Source organism: Sceloporus occidentalis, unplaced genomic scaffold (genome assembly GCF_023333645.1).
Source record: "Sceloporus occidentalis isolate IW3139 unplaced genomic scaffold, rSceOcc1.0.p SCAF_167, whole genome shotgun sequence".
NCBI lineage: Eukaryota > Metazoa > Chordata > Lepidosauria > Squamata > Phrynosomatidae > Sceloporus > Sceloporus occidentalis.
In genome coordinates, this window is record NW_028317147.1 from 912,029 (window position 1) to 933,759 (window position 21,731).

The 21,731-nt window shown below is 36.7% G+C and overlaps 1 protein-coding gene across 1 annotated transcript in view; it reads left to right on the top strand.

Moving 5' to 3' along the window:
- LOC149279408 (follistatin-related protein 5-like) overlaps window positions 1-21,731 on the top strand; it is a 283,960-nt gene that overhangs the window by 20,719 nt on the left and 241,510 nt on the right. Inside the window, exon 2 of the mRNA XM_089501225.1 lies at window positions 13,932-14,038. Within this exon, the coding sequence (XP_089357351.1) occupies window positions 13,932-14,038 (107 nt within the window). The remainder of the gene's footprint in view (window positions 1-13,931; window positions 14,039-21,731) is intronic.

Below are 21,731 nucleotides of genomic sequence, written 5' to 3' on the forward strand. Positions count from 1 at the left end.
AATACATAATCCATGTAAAAATGGATTAAAGTTATTCTCACTTATATAAATTTGTAACCGATTGACAATCAAAAAAAAAAGATAAAAAAAATAATAATTTTATTAATTTATCTTAAACATTGGTGGTAATTTTGTTATTGGTGTGGATAAATATGTGAAAAACGTGAATGATGTGTTTACTTCTGATATTTTCATTAGATGTGTTTAATTCCCTCAATGGTGTCTCTCTCCCCATGGGAGTTTCACCCCTTTCTGATGCATGCGTAATTTTATATTGTTTATTTAACCTTCTAAGTCATGTATCCAAATATCCCATGATTTTGTAGATCCCGTGGCCCTGTTAGCCACTAATTCCATTTGCTTTACTTCATTCATTTTATTCTTTCTGTAAAACACAAAAGAATATTATTTATGTTTGACATCCTAACCATTGACTAATGTTTTTCCTTTCTGTATAATAAAAATGTTTTTAAAAAAAACAATAAAAACAATGTAAAATAAAGATGGATTAAGGAGAAAAGAGTTTAGGGCAGGATATTCTTATTCTTATGTCTGCTACTTTTTTAACCAAACATCTCTTCTACTAATATACATTTTTTTTAAAAGCTACAGTTATTTTTACTAAATCAACTAAGTCACTATAAAAGTATGAAGGCAAGATTTCACTCGATCTGCCCCATATCTGTGGAATCTACTTCCAAGGAACCTTCAGCTTTCACCCTCCCTCCCAACAGTCAAGAAACATCTTAAAACCCACTTCTTCAGAGAAGCATACCATTGATACAACCACCACACTACCTCTCACCCTTTCTCTCTGCCCTATGTTTGTCACCCTATTCCCTCAAGATTGTAAGCTTGTGAGCAGGGCTCTCGCCACCTAATGTATTGATTTGTCTTAGTCTGTCATTTCTTGCGTTGTCATACCCCTTGAACTTATGTATTGTATTAAGCGCTGCGTATACTGTTGGAGCTATATAAATAAAAGATAATAACAATAATAATAATAATAGTAATAACAAAGCAAAAACTGCACTATTGTTCTTGGTAAAATCATTTATTTTATCACTATATAAATTAGATTTCTGAAACCCATTTCTTAATACGTCTTTAAAAAGTTTATGTTAAGTTCTTAATTTACATTGCAAAACCCCATAACACTCAATTTTTATATAACAATAACTATATTGAGTATTATTATCATCAATACTATAGAACTCATAGGTATTTTTTTGTGAATTTAGATTTAATAAAGATGTATTGCAGACATTTATATAGCAATTTGTGGAAGTCTTTTGGTTTACTTCCTAAAAACATATGTGGATTTGGGCATATATTTTGTTTAGGTAATACGCTTGGAGCAAGGATCGTCTTAAGGGATCCAGTTTTTTTGAAAATAATAATAATATATATTTGTTGTCCGAAAATGAATGGGCCAAAAATGAGCCAAAAAGTAATTTGTTATTGGCCCATTACTTATCTTCAAAATTAAAGTATTTCTTGGTCAATACCAGAGGAAGTAATTAATTAGAATTAATAGTGTTAATTCTGGACTATTCAAACTGTATGTGGACAGTTTATTGAGGAAGTTTCAATGTTGTACACACGAAAGCATTTTAGTTACCAGAAAAATACAACAACAATACAACAGCAACATTTTATTTGAAACTGCAGGATAAGTTAGAAGGGACTATGCATTTATCTCCCTAGTATGAAGTAACAGTGGATAAAGACAACACATAACAGATTTGTGCACGAGGTTCAAAATCATTTCAGACAATTTTTTTGTTTGGTGTTTTACTAGTTTGTTTTCAGACAATGAATTTTGTTTCAGGTAAAATTTGAGGGCTTTCGGGGACCAAAAACATGTCTCCCTCTCTATCCCCTGCCCTGTCGATGCTGTTCCCTCTGCCTTGTATCTGCCTCCCTACCTGCTTTCTTACCTTCATCAGCTATTTTCTTATATCCACTGATTTCTTGGCAGATGTAGAGTCCATGGTGACAGTGAGCAGGGAGAAGGGGGGGGGCAGTATGTGAGACAGTGCCCTGCTGCATAGAAAAAAATAACACAGGCGAAGGGGAGGAGTGTGTAATGCACACATGCAGTGCCTGCAATAAAACCTGTTATAAAATTATAATATAAGCCTTGCATGTCTATAGAGGATTTTTTTAGTATAGCTATATCTTGCATTGATTGTTTCTTGTGGAGTTTGCATCTGCTAATACTTAATAAGCAGCACCTTTTAACTCCTTAATGACAAAGCCCGTACATGTACGGGCTCAAAATGCAATTTGTGTTTTGTGACCACCCATTGTCCTTAAGGGGTTAAATTTATTTGAATTCTTAACACCTATACCCACTATGAACCTAAACCACTTTTTTAGGAATGTTGCCAAAAATGCTAATGATAGCTGGCTTAACATTGTATTACCTGAGATAAAGCAACATTTTGTAATTGCTGGCAATCGTCCCAAAAAAAATTGTTTCTTAGATCTTATGAAAATGAGGGCAATCCCCAGTGAAACTAGCGAAAACATTATATCTGTTCATTTGTTTGCCAGCTATAGATGAGTTAGCTATGAAGAGATTTAATGTTTTCGTTAGCTTTGTCGAGGATGTACAAAACTATTTGTTAATTTTTTACAAATCCGAATGCATAATCCATAAAGTATGCCACCCATAAAGTATGCAAAATATTGTTCCTAAGGAATGAAATCTATAAATTACTTTTCTAGTCTACCAAACTGTATTACGTATGAATTGGGAAAACTATATTTGCATATTAAGACAAAATATCCTCCTCTTTAAAGGGTTTTTTCTCGAATATTTGGTATAAGATAATATCATATAAGTGTCAATCCAGTAACCATTCCTCGAGGGAAATAAAAAAAATGATTGAAGTAAATTGTAAGATCCTATCGGTAATTGAACTCAGAATTGATGTTTCTAAGCATTGTATCAACAGGAGTCTCTGTTTTGAGTTTGAAGATTACCTGCCCTGAATCTGCAGGACACTTCTGGACAACATATTTTCCACAGCTGTTCCTTGTATTGTTTCCAAATGAGCAGCACTATATTAACCAGCCTTTGCTACGCCCAGTGCTGATCTACTGGTATCCTGCTTCTTGCTTTTTACTCATTTTGCTACTGTGCCCCATGACCTTGACCTGAACTTTTAACTTGTTTTGCTGCTTGGCCTGTGACCCTGACCTCAGCTTGTTTTGCTGCTGTGTCACGCTGCAACTTGCTTGTATCCTGTATTTGCCTTATGACTTGGATTGTGCATTTCTGTTTGCAGTGTATACTAAAACATGTCACTTTCCAGAACTGGTAAGGGTTCTGCACATGGCTGCTCAAACCTGAGGGCTTAATAACTGGTGAACAGTAGTCACCCTGCACAGAAGCCTTCAACAGATAACAAACCTGCACCTGGACTCTCTCCCATGGGCCTGACAGAAACAGAAATATAAAATGGTGACGTGGTCTCAAGGCAACACAACAGAGCATAAAACATGCAAGTTGACAAAACTTTTTGTAAGGTATTATTTATTAAATTAGGTATAATTAGGGATATATAATTAGATATACTGTATGTTCTTAGCAAGAAACAAAGGAACATGACTTTTAATATCTGTTGTCAATTATGAAACAAGTAGATATTATTTACTTGTAGACATCATCAAGTGTCTTTGGTTTGTATTAAAAGTAAAATATGGCACAGACAGGTTGTTTGGGGGCAAAGATGTCACAGGTAGGCTGTTTGGTGCAAATATGGCACAAGAAGGCTGTTTGGGGGCAAGTATGGCACATGGAGGCTGTTTGGGGAAATATTGGCAAGTCTTATGCATCCAATCTGGGTGCTGGCCCAAGTCCTATGTGTGCAATTTGTGTGACAGAGCTGGCATTTGGGGCGTGTGACCTTGATCTATATCTGCAATTCCCATGCATTATTTATTTGATCTATACCTTTAGTGCTGAGTTTACATGTGATTTCCAGTTGCTCTATACCTGCAAATACAAGGTTTTACGTCTTATTCAGTTCTACATGAACTACCTGAGGGGAGAAAAGAGAGCTGTAGCACAGTGAAGGAGGAGACAGACAGGAGAGGGGCCACGACGGGGGTGTCCCACACAGACCACCTAAACTCCTAAGGCCGGTCCTGATCACGACTTGCACATCCATTTCGGGTCACTCGACGGACCCACACCATTCATTTGCTATGCAAGTGACATAATATTATGCTCCTCCTCTGTCCTGCATGTGTGACATGAGAACATCTAAAGCATAGTCACGCTAGGGTAAGAATTAGGGAGGGCAGCACTGACTATGATAGTCTCTGCAGAGTCAATGTACCTTTGTTTTTTGGAAGTTTTTTGGGTGTTGGGGTGGAAGGAGCATGGGGGAGGCAACCAAATGCTTTCCCAGGATCCACTTAATATTAAAGATGGCTCTGTCTGGGGTAGTTGGGCAGCAGGACTACATCAGCTTCCACAGAAAGTGTAAACTATAGTGAAGACAGAGCCCTGTTTGAGATAAGGTAGATGAAGAACTGTGTGAGCTGCACAGATAACGAGAGAGGGAAAATGTGTGTATACATGTATGTATATGTGAGTGTATGTATTTGTATATGTATGTGTATATATAGTGAGGCTTTAAGGTGTCACAAAATATATACTCCTTAGTTTTGTATATAAGGCGTACATGATTTTACAAGAACATGCATACGACTACATAATTATTATAATAATATTATAACCAATAGATAATGATGTTCGAAAAAATAGAGCATGACATGGAAAGAATAACAAAATAATTACTGAGAACCAATGAGCAATGTTGCAAAACATCAAGTGCCATGGGCTTCAGTTTTCAAAAATAAAAGTATAGAACATGAAAATTAATTACCTATATCAAAAGAATGAGATGTCTAGAAATTCTCTTTGAAAGTGATATAATTAGTGTTAGTTAATTCCTTCAGGGTAAAAGCAGCATAGACTTTAATTTAAGATGTAGTTTACTTCCATTATATTTTAACAGGGTTCATGGGAAGGGATGTAACTTTTTGAGTAGGATTCTATATTCAATTGTTGTTGACTCAATAACCAGCTTCAGTACTAGGTGGTTATTACAATTATTTGGTAATTTATAGCTGAAATCTTACATAACATTATTCTCTGCATTAATTGGTAGACTCTAGAGCTGGAAAGACTACAGGGATATCAGACACAAAGTAGCAAATGGCGCCTGATTCTATTTACATAAACGTGTGTGTATTTTCGCCAATGTATGTCTTCATGCAAGGAGCACTTAATGTCAAAATGGCTGCCTTGTTTGCACAGAAGTCTGGGTGGTAAAAGAGACACTGAAGGAAGGAAGAAAACACAGCAGCCTGTTGACATGAAGGGAACCAGGAACAACCATAAAAAATTGGTACATTTTCCTGCACCTCATTTCAGCCAACACTAACCAAATAAACAGCTCTATGTACTCCAGGGACTACAATGTCCAAAAAGTGGAGTTCTCGTTTAAGATTCAACCATTGTTCTTGCAACCTTAGACGATGGCCCCTTGTAACTTGTGTGATGAACAATTCACCTGAAAATATATTTGAACGCAATTAAAAGCAGCGGGTGGATATAGCAGGCGGTATGTTGTATTAACATAAAAACATAACAGCAGCTGTATAGACAGGCACTGGCAGAAAGACACACCCAGACAAATGGTATCAGACTGAATTTTTTTTTAAAGAAATTGGACCATTTTCATGAATTGACCCAAAAAGGTGCAGGAGCAATAGGGAAATGGGCAGATGCTGGCACACATCCAGCCAGATAGTATGGGAATAACTATGCCCACATTTAGGGGCTACCTACCTCATTAATACACATTAATGATAATTCATAACCCATAATGCTCACCGATCACAGCCGCAACCAATAAAACTCTCCCTTCACTTTATACCATGATTGTTTTAGCTACCTCTGATCAGTCCTTTCCCAATTTTGCCTGCTGAAACAGCCCTAAAATTGACAAATGGATGAATAAATGTAAAACAAATGTTCAGACGTTTTGTTCTTGCATTTTCATTTGTTTTGTTGGGGGCCCCACCTTGTTTTTGGATATTCGTGCAAATGCACAAATCAGAAGGCACAAATCTAATGTCGTTAACCATTTTAATTAAACATACTTATAAATGGTTAAATAATTCTAGAGATATTATTCTTTATTAATAAAGATCCAGCAGTTTACTTTTATTTAATTATCTCACAGTGCCACCATGTGGTTATTCTTCTTATTGTACTTCAATCCAATCTCTAAACTAAGCTTTTCTTACCAGAGGAACTCACTCAGGTTAGTCCTGCATGGCGTCTGTTCACTTACCAGCCCACTCTGGTTTTAGGAAATACACCCCACAGAATTGCTAATTGCATTTTGAAGGAGGGCAAAAAGTGTGAGGAAGTCTTCTATAGCATTTGTGCGCAGATACATTTTCATGTAAACCGAGCCAAGAAAATGTTTCATTACCATGCAGTGGGAAAATTTTTTTAAAAATTAGAGGTAGTGTGTAATCATTAAAATCATCATTGGTTTTTCTTGTATCAGTCTTCAGCCTCTGCTCCAGCTATCTTTTAAAATAAATATTTTTCAAAAAATGTCACTTAACCTGAATTATCAAGAGTTCATACATTGCAATACTTTGTACATTATAAACTGGTATTGAGACTATATAGACAGTAGATAATGGTTAATGCCATAACAACTGCACCATGTATAGGTAAACACTTTAAATGATGTGTCCTTGCTGTGAAAAAGAATTATCCATATCTCAGGGATCTGAGGGCAATACAAAAGTATATCCCATAAGCTAACACAAGACAATATGAATAGATCACAAAATCACGTACCAAGTAAAGTTTAGAAGCATAGAATCTGATGTTTTTTGTCTGCCCAATTATCGACCCTTATCAGTCCTTGGTGTTGACTTGGATTCAGGATAGGGAGTCTTACTGTAGGTGGAAACAGTTGGGAGACCTGATGGGTCCAATGACTGGATTCATCCATCAGATGTCATGCAGCTTTTTTTTTTAAACAGAGATGGTGCAAAGGTTTGAAAGGTGTCTTAATGCCATAAAATCTATTGGAAAATACAAGTCAACAAGAACATTGTATTGGTTCCTGTGTAATGCATTGTAATATATTTATTTTGCTTGTACTTTTAAGGCTAGTCTAGAAGGTTACATTCTGCACACCTATTGATATAGCAAATAAATGTGGCAACTACATGCTTTTTAATTTTCGGGAAATCACACTTGTTTGACATCATTCATACAGCTAGTCTTCGGTGGAACAAGCCCCAACTTGTTTAGTTCATGTATTAGAACATTACCTTTATCCAGTTTGATTTTTCCTTCTCCGGATTTTGCAAGGTCTTGTTTTAAAGGAACTCAGTGTTAAGTATTTAAAGTAGACGTTCCATAGAAAAATTACAATTGTTACCAATATCGTAAGAATGCAACTGGGTGATATAATAAACACTGTCTCAAATAACTACATAAAATAATATCTTATACAACACTCCTAAAATAAGAAATTATCATAAACTGTCTATTTATAACAGTTCATTGAGGACTCTTTTTCTAAGTCCACATAAGTATTCAGTGTGATAAGATTGATGATTATTGTCAATATTGATGAATATCTGGAAAAAAATAAAAAAGCCAATAGTGTAGTTATAACTTGTTAAATAAGATTATGCACTCGCATGAGCCAGATAGCCAGATAGAATTTGTTGTGTAGATTAATCTTTTTTAGGTTCAGAACTCTAATGCAAATCTTTCCTGATGCTTCCATTTATACAGGGAAGTGTTTACACAGAGATTTCAGTAATAATATAGATGAGAGAGAGAGAGAGAGAGAGAGAAAGAGAGATACATTAACTATGTACATGTTGTAGGTAAAACCATAAAAATGTTTTTTTTTTCTAAGATTTTCTGTTTCTTAAATATTTTTTCATACTAAATGATAGTTTATCTATATACAGAAGGTCTCTAAAAAAGCCCTACTTTGTTACGTACCTGGCTGCTGGTCCCTCGGGGTCCTCGGATCGGCAGCCACCGCGGAGAAGAGGGAGACCCCCCGCCTCGTCACAGCAGCCTCAACCGCCGCGGAGAAGGGGGAGACCCCCCGCCTTGGCACAGCAGCCTCAGCCACCTCGGAGAAGAGGGAGACCTCCTGCCTCCGCAAGACAGCTTCCGCCGCCGCGAGGACGGGGAAGACCCCGCACCTCTACACGGCAGCCGCCGCCGCCTGCTGGAGTCAGGTCCGGTCCTGCTCCGTGCACTCGATCTTCTGCACGCCACGTAGTGGCGCCAGCCGGTACTACCGCTCCTTTTAGAAATTTGGGATCTCGCCAATCACAAGATGGCCGCGGAACGGAAGTGACGTAATTGACTTGTTGAAAACTGGCGGGAGACTCTATTTTGGCGCCAAATTGATCCTCCTATTTAAGGGACTCAGAAACCTTCCAGCTTTGCCTTCTGATGGTCGTACCTATCTTGATAGTGTCTATTCCTCAGTAAGCGTTCCTGTTTTGATTCCTGTTACCGACTCGGCTTGTTCCTGTTCCTGTTTTCCTGGCGTTTGACTCTGGCTTCCTTCACGACAATCCTGACTTCTGGCTTCCTGACCTCGGCTTATTCCACGACGATCCTGACTTCCGGCTTCCTGACCTCGGCTTGTTTTTCGACCATTCTGCGCTGGTCAACTCTGATATCTGTCTATTGGACTTTGCCCGTGCTGTGTTACCTGACTACAGGTTCTATTGTACGCTGTGCGTGACATACTTGACCTGAAAAAGATATATAATTTGTGTGATTCAACTAAAGAGAAAGGGAGGACTATTTAGTCCTTAAGTATAAAACATACTCTAATTCCTTAAAGGTTTAAAGCAAATTCAATATGAATTCAATTTAAATTTAAAGTCATTTCCTATAAGAGCAGTAACAGGTACCTTTACTTATAAGATTCATGGAAAAAATATACCTTCATCAAAAAGAGAAAAATTAACTACTCAAACTAAAACCTCCATAGAGATGTATTTTACTGACAATTAACGCCTAATCGCCTACTTTACATCTAATAGTATTTTGAATGAGTTAGAAATTGACATGTTGTCATTCATTTCACTTCTTCATACAATTGCAAATTAATTACTACTGAAAGGATGGGATATAATTAAACTGGCAAAGTGCTTCATCTAATTACAGACTGAAGATGCAATTGTATATTCTTGCAATTAATCATTATAACAATATACAGCTACACATCTTTCTTGTCTTTCAAACCACATCTGCTTAGATTGTGAGTGCCATCAATATTTTAAAGGGGTTTTCATAAAATTTGGTTTGTAATGAACATACCATTGGAGCAAAGCACCTAGTAGATCAGCTACACCAGTGACATAATTGAACTCTTTGCACATGCTCCAATGCATGCAATGCCAAAATGATACCCAAATGATACCCACTTAATAACCCATCACAATTTATTGTAATAGTAAATATAATAGACAATACTAATATTTCTGTGACTATAAATATTAATATATTGATTGTACGTATATTAAATATTGTCATGGTTTATTCATGTTTCTAATAATGGTCTTCTCTCTATAACTTGTTGGAAGGTGAATACATTCTTAATTGAAGGTGCTGTTCAACCTTCTCTGCTGAATTTAGGGGTTTGTAACTAGATACAGCTTTGGAAGCCTGATTTAAAAGATTGCCTCCTAAGCTTTCTCGTAAGTTCCTGGAGAGCGGTCACAAGCGCTACTGCAAGAGATTTTGCCTCTCGCAAGATGGTGGCGCCCATTAAAAAATAAAAGTTTCCAAGATAGAACTCTGCAGGTTGAATAGAAGTACTACATTCAACCATGCAAATCAATGGAACCCAGCTTTCTAATCACAATGTGATTAGTAAAATATAAAAGAAAAAAGAAAAATAGTTTAACCCCTTGACTGCTAACGACGGCATGGTGCCGTCGCTAGCAGTCCCAGTCAGGTGCTAACGACGGCACCATGCCGTCACTAGCACTCTCCTACCTTTATGGAGGTCTGTGGACCCCCATCACCACCTACCCCAGCGATCTGCCCCTCACACTGAAGGGCATCACCGGGGCCACCCGATCCGGCCGGTGACGGCACGAGCAATGACGCGATGACGTCACCGCGCAACTTTATTAATAACTGACAATTGTCAGTTAAAGCGGTATGGGGGCATGCTGCTTAGATGCCTGTATCTCAGGCATCTAAGCAGCTACAGACCCCCAACATATACCATTGGAAAGGTAATCTTGTGAAAAAAGAATAAAAAATATTAAGTAAAAAAAATAAAAATGTACAAAAAAAGTAAAAAAATGATTTGGGGGTCTCTAAAGGCAGATAAATAAAGATCAAAATTGCCTAGAGACCCCCAAATTAAATTATCTAAACATAAACTAGTTTAACTTAAAAAAAAAGAAAAAAAAGTTTAAGTATTCTAGCTAAATGATCACTGTGGTAGCCAATGTTACCACAGTGATCATATAGCTATGAAAAGTCACATTCCCTTTTTAAAAATGGCCGATACTAAATTTCCCTTTGATCAAAAATCCCTTTGATCATGGGGTTCAATTTAGCCAATGGTAGAGGGAGACAATTTTTGAAATCCTGATGAACTGCAAATATTATTAAAATCAGCCATTTAGCCTGTGCGGTACGTGAGTAACCATCTCATCCCTGGAGTTCCTTGCATTTTTACTGCAAAACTTATTTTTGCTGTAAAAGTGATTTTTTTTTCTCCCTTTACCATCATTTCTTTGGGATTGTAAGGGGAAAGAATGGTGTGTGTGCGTCTGTGAGTGAATGTATGGAAAGTATGGTGTGTGCTTCTGCGAGTGAATGGAGATATGAAAGGCGTGTGAATGGTCAGTAATTAGGGTTGAAGCCTTGACGTGGCATTACTGCTCACGTAAGAAGTTAAATTATGGCACAAAAAGTACATATTTGCAAAAACTACACCCCTTGGCGGATCAAATGAGGGGCTGCATGTGTTTCTAGTATAAACCTGGAGTGCGCAAGACACAAATGAACATGTCGCTATGGTTAGAAAAAACATTTTCTAGCCAAAGCGACACATTCCACCATTATTTGTGCACTCAACTTTTGTCCTAGAAATACATGTAACCCCTCATTTGAAGCACCAAGGGGTGTAGTTTCTTGAAATGTGGACTTTATGTACCCTAATTTAACTTCCCAGATGTCTAGACCACTTTAGTTTCAGATATGGCAGATTGGAGAATCTTGTCAAAAATTGTCTTAAAACATTTAGGGGTGATGCCTGCAATTAGACAGCTCTAGACAGCTGGAAAGTTAAATTATGGTACATAAAGTATACATTTTCAGAAACTACACCCCTTGGCGCATCAAATGAGGGGCTGCATGTATTCGTAGCACAAGACTGGAGTGCGCAAGACATAAATGAACTTGGCGCTTTTAACTTAATTTTTTTTTTATTTTTATAAGTGTGATATTCATTTATTTGTTGTGCACGTCAGATTTGTGATACAAATACAAATAAGACCTCATTTGCTGCGGCTGGGGGTGTAGTTTCTAAAAATATATAGTTTTGTTGGCATATTTTAACATCCCAGGCAGCTAGAGCTGTTTAATTGATGCCAGCCATGCATTAAATGTAAAGATGTCTTTTGTGATAGTCTAATAAATTTAACTTTTAGCAATAAAATATTAGAAAAACACAGTCTACTGTTCTCAATTTCTGTTTATTTTAGACCGGTTACCTACTACAAATATTTAGCAGCACAGCTTTTGATATTAGAGTTTAGAAAAATAAAATTACAAACTAGTTTTTATTGAGTTGGAAGTGAAAAATTACACTTTTTTCCCATTTTTGGCTATATTTTGCAAACCTGATGAGACATACACATATAAAAATGGTATATTTGGAATCTGCTGGGTGTGCTGAAAAAAACAATATATGGTTTGTATAGTTTATTCCCAAGAAATGTACTTATAAACGCGTTTAAACGTGAGATGCACCAAAATGCCGAAAACCAGCTTAGCACCAGGGTGGGAAATGGCTTAGCAGCCAAGGGGTTAAAAAAAATTGGTAACATTTAACAAAAAAATATGCAGTGATGTCACCATCAGGTGAACCATCCAGTTCCAGCAAAATGCAAAAAAAGTTCAAAAATATATACATTTAGTTCATTTTTATGAGCAAGTGCTAAAATTAGCACTGTATCTTCCAAAAAATGGCACAGAAAGAGTTAAAATACACACAAAAAATTACTACCACAAAGACTAGCAGTAGAATTAGTGCATGGAAAGAGTTAAAAATGACATCATATGAAATACCCTAGGGTGTCTAAAAAATATGGTTTCATGGGGTACATTGAATTAGCCGGCTTCTGTCCCAAATAAGACATGGGGCAGAAGGATGACAAAATTCCAAGATGAAAAATGTGCACTTCCCAAATGTGGCATTTTACTTATCAAACAACCTGACAACCTGGGTTGGTATTACTATACTTGGGAGATGTTGCTGAACACATATTGGGGTGTTGTTTTGAAGTGACATATACCAGGAGCTATAAATTTATACCCAAGTACAATTTGTGTAAAAAAAAGCACAGAATAAATTACTACAATAAAGTTGACAAAAGCTTATGTGCATGGAAATGATTAAAACACCAGCACTTGAAATACTTTTCTAAAAATATATGGTTTGATGGGGCAAAATTGAATTGGTTGGCTTCAAAGAAGTCCCAGATATGACATGAGGACAGGCTTACCAGATTTGAAAAAAATGGTTTTGAAATAGCAAAACGGTACTTGTACTTATTGTGTTTTGTAGCCTGAAGAGAAAAAAAGACATTGAGTATTTTTAAACTCAGGACAAATAGTAGAATACAATTAGCAGGTTTTTTCCTTAGTTCTGTAGAGAAATAAAAGATTTTTCACCATCTTTCATTATTTTATTTTTATAAGAAATTAGATGATATGATCAGAAAACTGGTATCTGAAGAAAGCTCTTCTTGTTCTACCCCCCCCCCAAAAAAAACCAATATATAACTATATACACTAAACAAGAGAGAAAAAATATCACCACAAAAATGTTAAAATAGCCTTGGTTACGAAAGGTACACAAAAATAAATAAACAGTCTGGTGTTTAAGGGATTAATGTGAATTTGAGGGCTGGAGTTATCTGTACCCAATAAGGGATTTTGGGGCTTAATATACTAGTAAGATTTTTTTTAAATAAGGCTAGAATGTGAAAGAGAAATGTTGAGATTGTGTAACACTAATAATTAACCCATTTAAACAATGGAATCTAGCTGCTAAAAGATAAATTGCATTCTTGTTTTACTGTAATATACTGTACAATATTCATTTTGAGGCCAATGTATTTTTGCTTATGTTACAAGCTTTTTTCTATCCACAAATTTGATATTTGTACAGTAGATGGCAGTACTGACCTATCAAAATCAACTACAAGCATTATTTAGAAAATTTTATTTTATCTTGTAAAATGAAAAATTCTGTCATCAAATTACTTAACAGTGGGGATAAATAAACACAAATATAATTTTTTATATGGTAAAGTAAACGGATTTAAAAGCGTAAGGTTTATTTGCCAAGGGAAAGGTAAGGGCATGCTGAAATCAAGCCCTAGATGCCCAAACCAAGATAACATGAAGAAATAAATATTATCTTGAAATATTAAATCTTTATGCTGTGTTGTATTTTTGGCATTATGATGTATTTACTCTGTAAACGGAGTATAGAGGTCACATAGAATGAAATGATCTCGGTGTTCCCTTGACCTTGTAATATCTTTGTCATTAACCAACACATTTTTTTATTCTGTAACAGAGTTTGATATACATGCAAAAAAAACAAAAAATCAAAACTCTCCAATGAAAGATATTAAAAAATCAAAACATGAGGAAAGAGAATTCCTACAGAGACGCACATCAAAGGTAAAACACCAATTAGATGATTTGAAATATAATGCAGCTCTTGGAGCATCATTTGGGATATCACAGACATAGTTTACAACTGAATGAAAGCTATGGCATATGAAGTAAATAGTAAGATTTTCCTTCCACATGATTTACTATAGATGCATACATTTTACTTACATGCCCTTACAATTCTCCAGACTTTAACTTTCCAGACACAAGAGCTATGTAAACTTATTGACAAACAACATTGGTTACTGGTAGAAGCCAAGACCCCCTGTACTTCTACAGTATGTACTCAGTTGTCAGGGTATACGTCAGGTAGTCCATTTGTCCCCATCGCTGGGTGCTATCCTGTTCTTTAACTGGTAAAGTTTTTGAATCTTCCGCACACACCCCCAATATATAGTTGTTTTTGGCCACGCATATGATGTTATATTGAATCACTAGGGACATGGTTAGGCATTATGATTCTGGCATTTCAATCCTTGGCATCTATTCAACCCACGGACGCCAAATGATTGCAGTGTAGGCAGCCTTGCTGGGATCTTTTGGTGTGCATCTCAGTCAGTGGAGTATTTCAGGGGTGCGGATAGGCAGGGGTTGTAATCTCATCAGGGGAGTGCCACACATGTCTCCTAAGTTACCTTTTCAATCAAACGTTTTCTTGTCCCTGTCTCCTTTTCCACAGCTCCGTTTTTTCTCTTGCCTCTTCTCGTGCTTCTGTATTTTTTCACTTCTCACTCTGTATTTCTTCTTTTGTTCACTTCTCTGTTAACCAGGCCTCCTGGAGCATTTCTACAAAAGGGTGGAGCCTCCTTTTGCAGAAGTACTCCAAGAGACCAGAACAATGCAGACAGATTTACAGAGAAAGAGAGGTGCAGAAACGTGAATCTATCATCATAGAAAACATACACTATAAATGAGCTCACCAGAGCTATAATGTACATAAATCTAACAACTCTAGTGGAGCAGAAGTAGAAAAGATTTTTTTCAATTTTAGAAGAAAACATTTTTTGTTCAAGTTGCTAATAGCTTGGCATCAAACGATATATTTAGAGAAAGTAAAGTACATGATGGATTAGGATTTTTGATTGAACCCTGATAGCACATATTGCTGATTGAAGTAATGATGTCTGTTTCTAGGTAACTGGAAATTCAGAGTATATACGACGACATTCCTAATGGTTTCAGTGTATTTGGTAGAATTTGAGAGAGAGAGAGAGAGAGAGAGAGAGAGTAACTGCTTAGACTGCAACTGATCCTGGTACTAAAAAAACACTAATCACATATAAAGCACAAGTTGACTTTCTTTCTTGGGAATGCATGAGTGATATTAACAAATAACTAATTTATTATTTTTTTTTAATTCAGGAATCTTAATACATACTATTCTACTTATCAATTTTTCTTTGATAATTTTCGTAGTCCTATGTGCCAAAAATGTGTGACATTTAATCAAAATGGTAAAACTACAATTGTTAACAACATTTATCAAAAACAATGTAGTAGTTCTGTAGTTTGATAAGCCCTAACACATGTAATACTATGAGTTAAATTGTAAGTAAATGCATCAATGTTTAGGAGAATAGTCATCATGCTCAAAAACTATATCTTTTATGTAAATACTAACTTTCAGACTTGGGCACATGGACCAACAATGTTTCTGACAATTTTTTCATTTCCAGACAAATTTTGGTTCAGAAAAACTAAGAGGGCTTTTTATTCGGAAATTAATTTTGTTGTCGCTCACCCTCATTCACTCTCTCACGCTTTCTTGTTCATTTTCATGCTCTCTCAATGTGTGCCTACCTTCTCTGCCTACCACTTCAGGCTCCCTGTCTCCTTTTCCACGGTTACACTTCTTGTCTTGCCTCCTCTTTGCTTCTTCTGTCTTCTTCTTTCTTGGTCTGCTTCTCCCCTATATCCACTCCATTATCCAGGACTCGCGTCCTCTGACTCTAAGGCCAGAATAATGTAGACGGATTTGTGGAGAAAGAGAGGTATAGAAATTCTCTGGGAGGGAGTCAATGAGGGGACCGGGGGAGTTAATAATGGGATGAAAGAGAGGGATTGGGGATTGGATCAGGCCATAGGGTGGAAGGCATGGAGTTTTTTTAATATGCAGATCGGAGGGGACGAGATGGGATGAGAGAGAGACTGGAGACCGGATCAGACTGAAGGGTGGGAGGGAGGGAGTTTATGTAATATGCAGACTCGGGGAGTTAATGATGGGATGAAAGACAGAGACCAGGGACCCATCAGACTGAATGGCGAGAGGGCGTTTATTTAAGAGGAATGGGGGAGTTAATGATGCAATTAATGAGAGAGAGAGACTGGGGCAGAATAGAACTGGAGGGTGGAAGGGGTTTAATGAGGGGAACGGGGAAGTTAATGATGGGAAATGGGAACTGGATCAGACCAAAGTGTGCAAGGGATTTTATTTGCAGACTGGATGGTGGGAGGTGGTTAATGAAGGAACATGGAGAATTAATGATGCAATTAGAGAGATTGGGACCGGATCAGACCAAAGAGTGGAAGGGAGTTAATACATACATTACAGCAGCCTGCAGTCTGGCATGTGTTTACCACTCACCTCCGAAGTCAGCTCTGAAGTAAGTTAAATTTTAACTTTGAAACAATAATGTATGCTGTACCCAGACCAACTAATTGACAATTATTTTCATTATCGATCATTATCATTGATTTAGTTGATTAGTTGTTTCACCCCTAACAGAAAGTAAGAGTGAGTGAGAGTGAAAGAAAAACTCAACATTTCGGAGCTCTCTGCTTTTTGTTTGTCTTATTGGGGCTCTCAAACATTGGTAAGAATTAACAAAATTGCCAATTTATGTTCAAATTAAAATTCGTATCAAACCAAATGCACAAGTCATATACTAGTTGTTAAGGTCACTAGATACCTGTATTTGCTAAATCCTAAATGGCAAGTCCAAAATGCAGTCCCTAACACTTGTTCAGTAGCCACTACATGTGTCTCGTTATTACCTGAGGCTTGATCAAGAAACAAGAAGCACTGAACATGGAAGAATTCAAACCTTGACAGCTAACTATTTAGTGACCACTCAGTTGCTGATCTTACATTGTCTGACAGATCCTTTTATATAATCTAATATTGCTACTTATGCACTGTCTTTATTCTCACCTTGCCCAACACTAGGTAAGTGCAACATACGTTAATATCTTCTCTTGAGATTGTGTTCAGTCATTCATGACATTTACCTGAACATATGTAATTTGAATAGAGATTCAGATTTCAAAATACAACCAAGTGCACTGAATTGTATAAAACTATTGTATCATCTATTTACCAAAAGAAGGCATTTTGTAAAGATAGATACAATAGTCTGAATTCCAAAAGAGGGAAGATGTTGCTTGAAAGTAGATTGAGGATTGGAATTACATGAAAAGGATGCTTTCTGCACACATATATAAGATTAAATGCACAACCCTTTGAAGTTAACAAAACTTTGCAAATAAATGTCATGAAGTATCCTGGATAAAACACGTTTGGTCTGTGTATTAGTTAAATGATATGTAAAGGTATATTTTGCTCATTTTAAAAAAGAATATTTTGTGAATAGATTGAAACTTACAAAAGAACACGTATGTGCAACATACAAGCAGTGCATAAATGAACCAGCCAGTTAAAAGGTAAATTGTAAAATTCCAAATTATACCTGGTCCCAATACGTACACCTTTAAGATACATTTTTTTTTGTTTTATAGAGAAAGAGTTGGTAGCAGAGGCATTATTAAACACTAATCTGCAACTGGAATGCCAAAAGCAATCTAAACTGGAATTTACCAGATCCAGGTGGGTCTTGACAAGCCAGGGTCAAGGGGTACTAGAATCACACAATAGTCCAAATAATGTAGCCAAGGTCAAGAGCAGGAGAGAATCACAAAGTCCAGAAAAAAAGCCAAGGTCATAATAGCCAGGGAATCCTCAGATAAATGGGTACAAATTGCAGCAAATATGGGGAATCAGGATACAAGGGACAAGCCACAGCTTGATCAATGAGTTTGAAGCACTGTTTGAACACTGCTGGGGCTTTATATATATATATATATATATATATATATATATATATATATATATAGCTCTACCAGGTCTTGACTTCACCCCTAACAGACCCTACAGCCCCCCCCTCGCAGTATCCACTCTTACAGTGGATCTGTCCATCTCTACTATTTCCCTCCTTCTGCCCTGCCTCCAAGGAAGCCATGCCATCATGTATCAGGACATTCTCACGCCATCAACAACGCGGTCGCTCTCGCTTTCCACGAGGTGGGCTTCACTAGAGGCCAGGCATGCGGCCTACTAACTGCTCGGTCCCGGAACAGAGGATCAGGCTTCTGGATGTGGATGCAGCTTGAGGAGGGCTCCTGGTCTGGTGTTTTAATAAGTCAGGGGCCTGACATCATGCCTGTGGTATGACACTTATGTTTAGAGAAAATTCAAAGAAGTTTTTAGCAATCTCTAGCACCAGAGGCATATGGCTTGGTCTGCTAATACAATTCAAGTAAGAGTCTTTAAAATTCCTTAAGGATCATGAGTGATAATAATAAGTATATATGAGGTGCCCTGGCTATGCCTTTGTTGGATACTAGAGTTCCAAATATTAATCTGACTAATTTAAAAATGGAACATTAAATTAAGATAAGAAAGTGATAGGTGATTTCTAGTGCTATATAAAATTTAGCTGAAAGGAATTGAAAAAATACTTTCTGATAAAGATGATCTATGGAGCAGTCTCCAAAATATTCAAAATTCAAGTATGATAAGGGTTCTTCGATAACTCAATCAAAATGTTAAGCAGGAAGAATATGCGATAGCATTTTGTCACAACCATGAATTAGTTAACTTTAAAATCCACAGCTATATTATTGTTTATTATATCTCTGCAAAGCAATTACTCTACAGGATGACATTATTTCACAGAATGTTATTTCTTGCAGCACTAAAATTCGGATTTTAATCACAATATTTGTTAACTTGCAACTCTGCTAAAATAAATTGCTTTCATTGCTGAGACTTTACTCTAAGACTTCCTCTAATCTCAATTAATCCTTGCATATATATTTAATAAACTTCCACAGGGAGTTCTGGCATTGGAAGTACATATTGCAGTTTGATAATGTTCCTGAGAATTGTAACAAATAAACTTGATAACACTCCTGGTTAGATGTCTCAGGGATGTGAGGAAGGGAAACACATAATGGTATGAGGGGCCGTTAGGGACATTATTTTAGTTTTTGGTGGGATACATTACAGTATAGCATTAAAGTATAGAATTTTACACCATAGATTGTTGGTGTAAATAAAATAGCATATTTTGATTATGAAGAGAGAGAATTAAGAGAGCAGCATTTCCGCATTGATTGGAGCAGGATGGTGATTGGTAGCAAATCGGAAGTGTTAATTTGAAGCAAAAAATGATTCACCAATCCGATTGTCTTCAAAACAATATTGATGTTTATAGGACAATAGACTTGTGCACGAGGGCCAAAATCATTTCGGACGGATTTTCCATTTCATTTTTTGGCTGATTTTATTTTTCAAGAATGAATTTAGTCCAATTGGTTCAGGAACAACACTTATTGCAAAAACTCTCTCTCCTAGTCTTGTTTGTGCCCTCTGAACCCCCCCCCCCACCTCATATCTGCCACCCACTTGCTTATTTACCTTCTCAAGCCTCTCATCTCTAAGCAGATACAGAGACCATGCTGACAAGGAGTGGGGAGGAGGGGGTCATTATGTGAGATAGTGTCCTGATCTAAATTATAATATAATCCTTGCTTGTCTGTAGAGGTAAAATAATGCACAGATTTCCTTACAGGCTCTGACATGGATTATTGTCATTTGCATGTTAATTATGCTCCTCCTGATGTTTTTACTTTTACGTAATAAAGTTTTACTTAATGTAAGGAAGACTTCCTTTAATGAGGGCAGCAGTAGCTTGAGACCCACAGAACATCTGAAATTTGTACTTTTATTTAATGTAATAATCTCACTTAATGTAAGGAAGTTTTACTTTACTAAAATGGTGGTGGATATGTGGAATAGCTTTCCAGCATAAGTAACTTGAAGTCCACAGAAACCTTTTTTTTTCCTTTCTACATCTTTGCACCTATCTATTATACGTTTGTGTTTTGGTTAAGATTTTTAAAGATTTTATTAATAGGTTTCTTAAAAATTTAGTTTTAGAGTGATTTCAGATAGGATTTTTTCAGTATAGATATGTCTGGCATTGCAGTTATTAATTATAGCCTATTTATTATTTTGCTGTATGTGACCTTTTGCACTCTGTCCATAAAAGGATCTTTGAAGACGGCCAATTCAATTTATCACCATCAAACCATATATTTTTGAAAACTAGACACCCCAGAATATTTCAAATGCTGATATTTTAACTCTTTCCATTAACTATTTTTACCACCAGCCTTTATGAATGTTCGCAGCAGTAATTTTCAGTGTGTTTTTTTTCCACACATATTCTAGATTAGGTATGAATTTACAGTTTCTGGTATATGCCACAGCCATATGTGTTCAGCAACATCTACTGTGTACAGTGAGACCCCCCATGCAGGGTTCTTTTACAGATGTTTGGAGGCTAGAAGGCCACATTTGGGAAGTGTGTATTTTTCAAATTGGAATTTTGACATGTAGTCATCCTGCCCCAATGTTTTATTTGGGACATCTTTGAAGCTGGTGGATTCAATTTACTCCATTAAATCATATATTTTTTAATAACCCAGAGTATTTTAAATATTAGTATTTTAACTCTTTCCATGCACTGGTTTTACCACCAGCCATTGCCATAGTATATTTTTGTGTGTTTTTTCCCCCACAAACATTCTACTTTAGGTATGAATGTACAACTCCTGGGATATGTTACTGTCAAATAACACACCCAATATGTGATCAACAACAACAGAAAAGGTCTCACCATGTTTCATACTTCATTTATAGTAAATTGTATGATGCAATCCAAATAATGGCATCTAAGAGCTTGTCCTGAAAAAACAATATATAAATTGTGTTGGTACAGTAAAAGAAAATTACAGCTAAACACAAGCATCGCAGAAATGTTAAAATGAAGGGTACAAAAAATAAAGTAATTGTCACAAAGGGGTTAAACCATTTTCCCTGTTTGTCTGTTTTTTGACTTGTTTGCCTGCAACTTACTACAATATAATAAACAAGAGGGTTTTCAACAATTGTAAAGATGACATAAGCTTTATGAGAGAATTCCATCAGTCTTCCTTGTTGAAACCATTATTTGCTTAATATCGGTACATTGTAGCAAGTAGTGCAATTAAAAAAAGAAAAAAAATGTCAATGGGTATTAAACACAATCCATTAGGGGCGTAACTAGAAGCCGCAGGGCCCTGGTGCGAGAATCTGTTAAGGGCCCCCACCCCCAACCCAATCTACCCCCTTCTCACACCATCTACCCCCTTCTCAGGCTATCTACCCCCTCTCCCTCCTTCTCACTATCTGCCCTCTCCCTACCCCCCATTCTCACTATCTGCCCTCCCCCTACCCCTCCATTCTCACTATCTTCCCTCTCCCTACCCCCCTCACATTATCTACCCTCTCTCTACCCCCCTTCTCACACTATCTACCCTCTCCCTACCCCCCTCTCACACTATCTACCCTCTCCCTACCCCCCTCTCACACTATCTA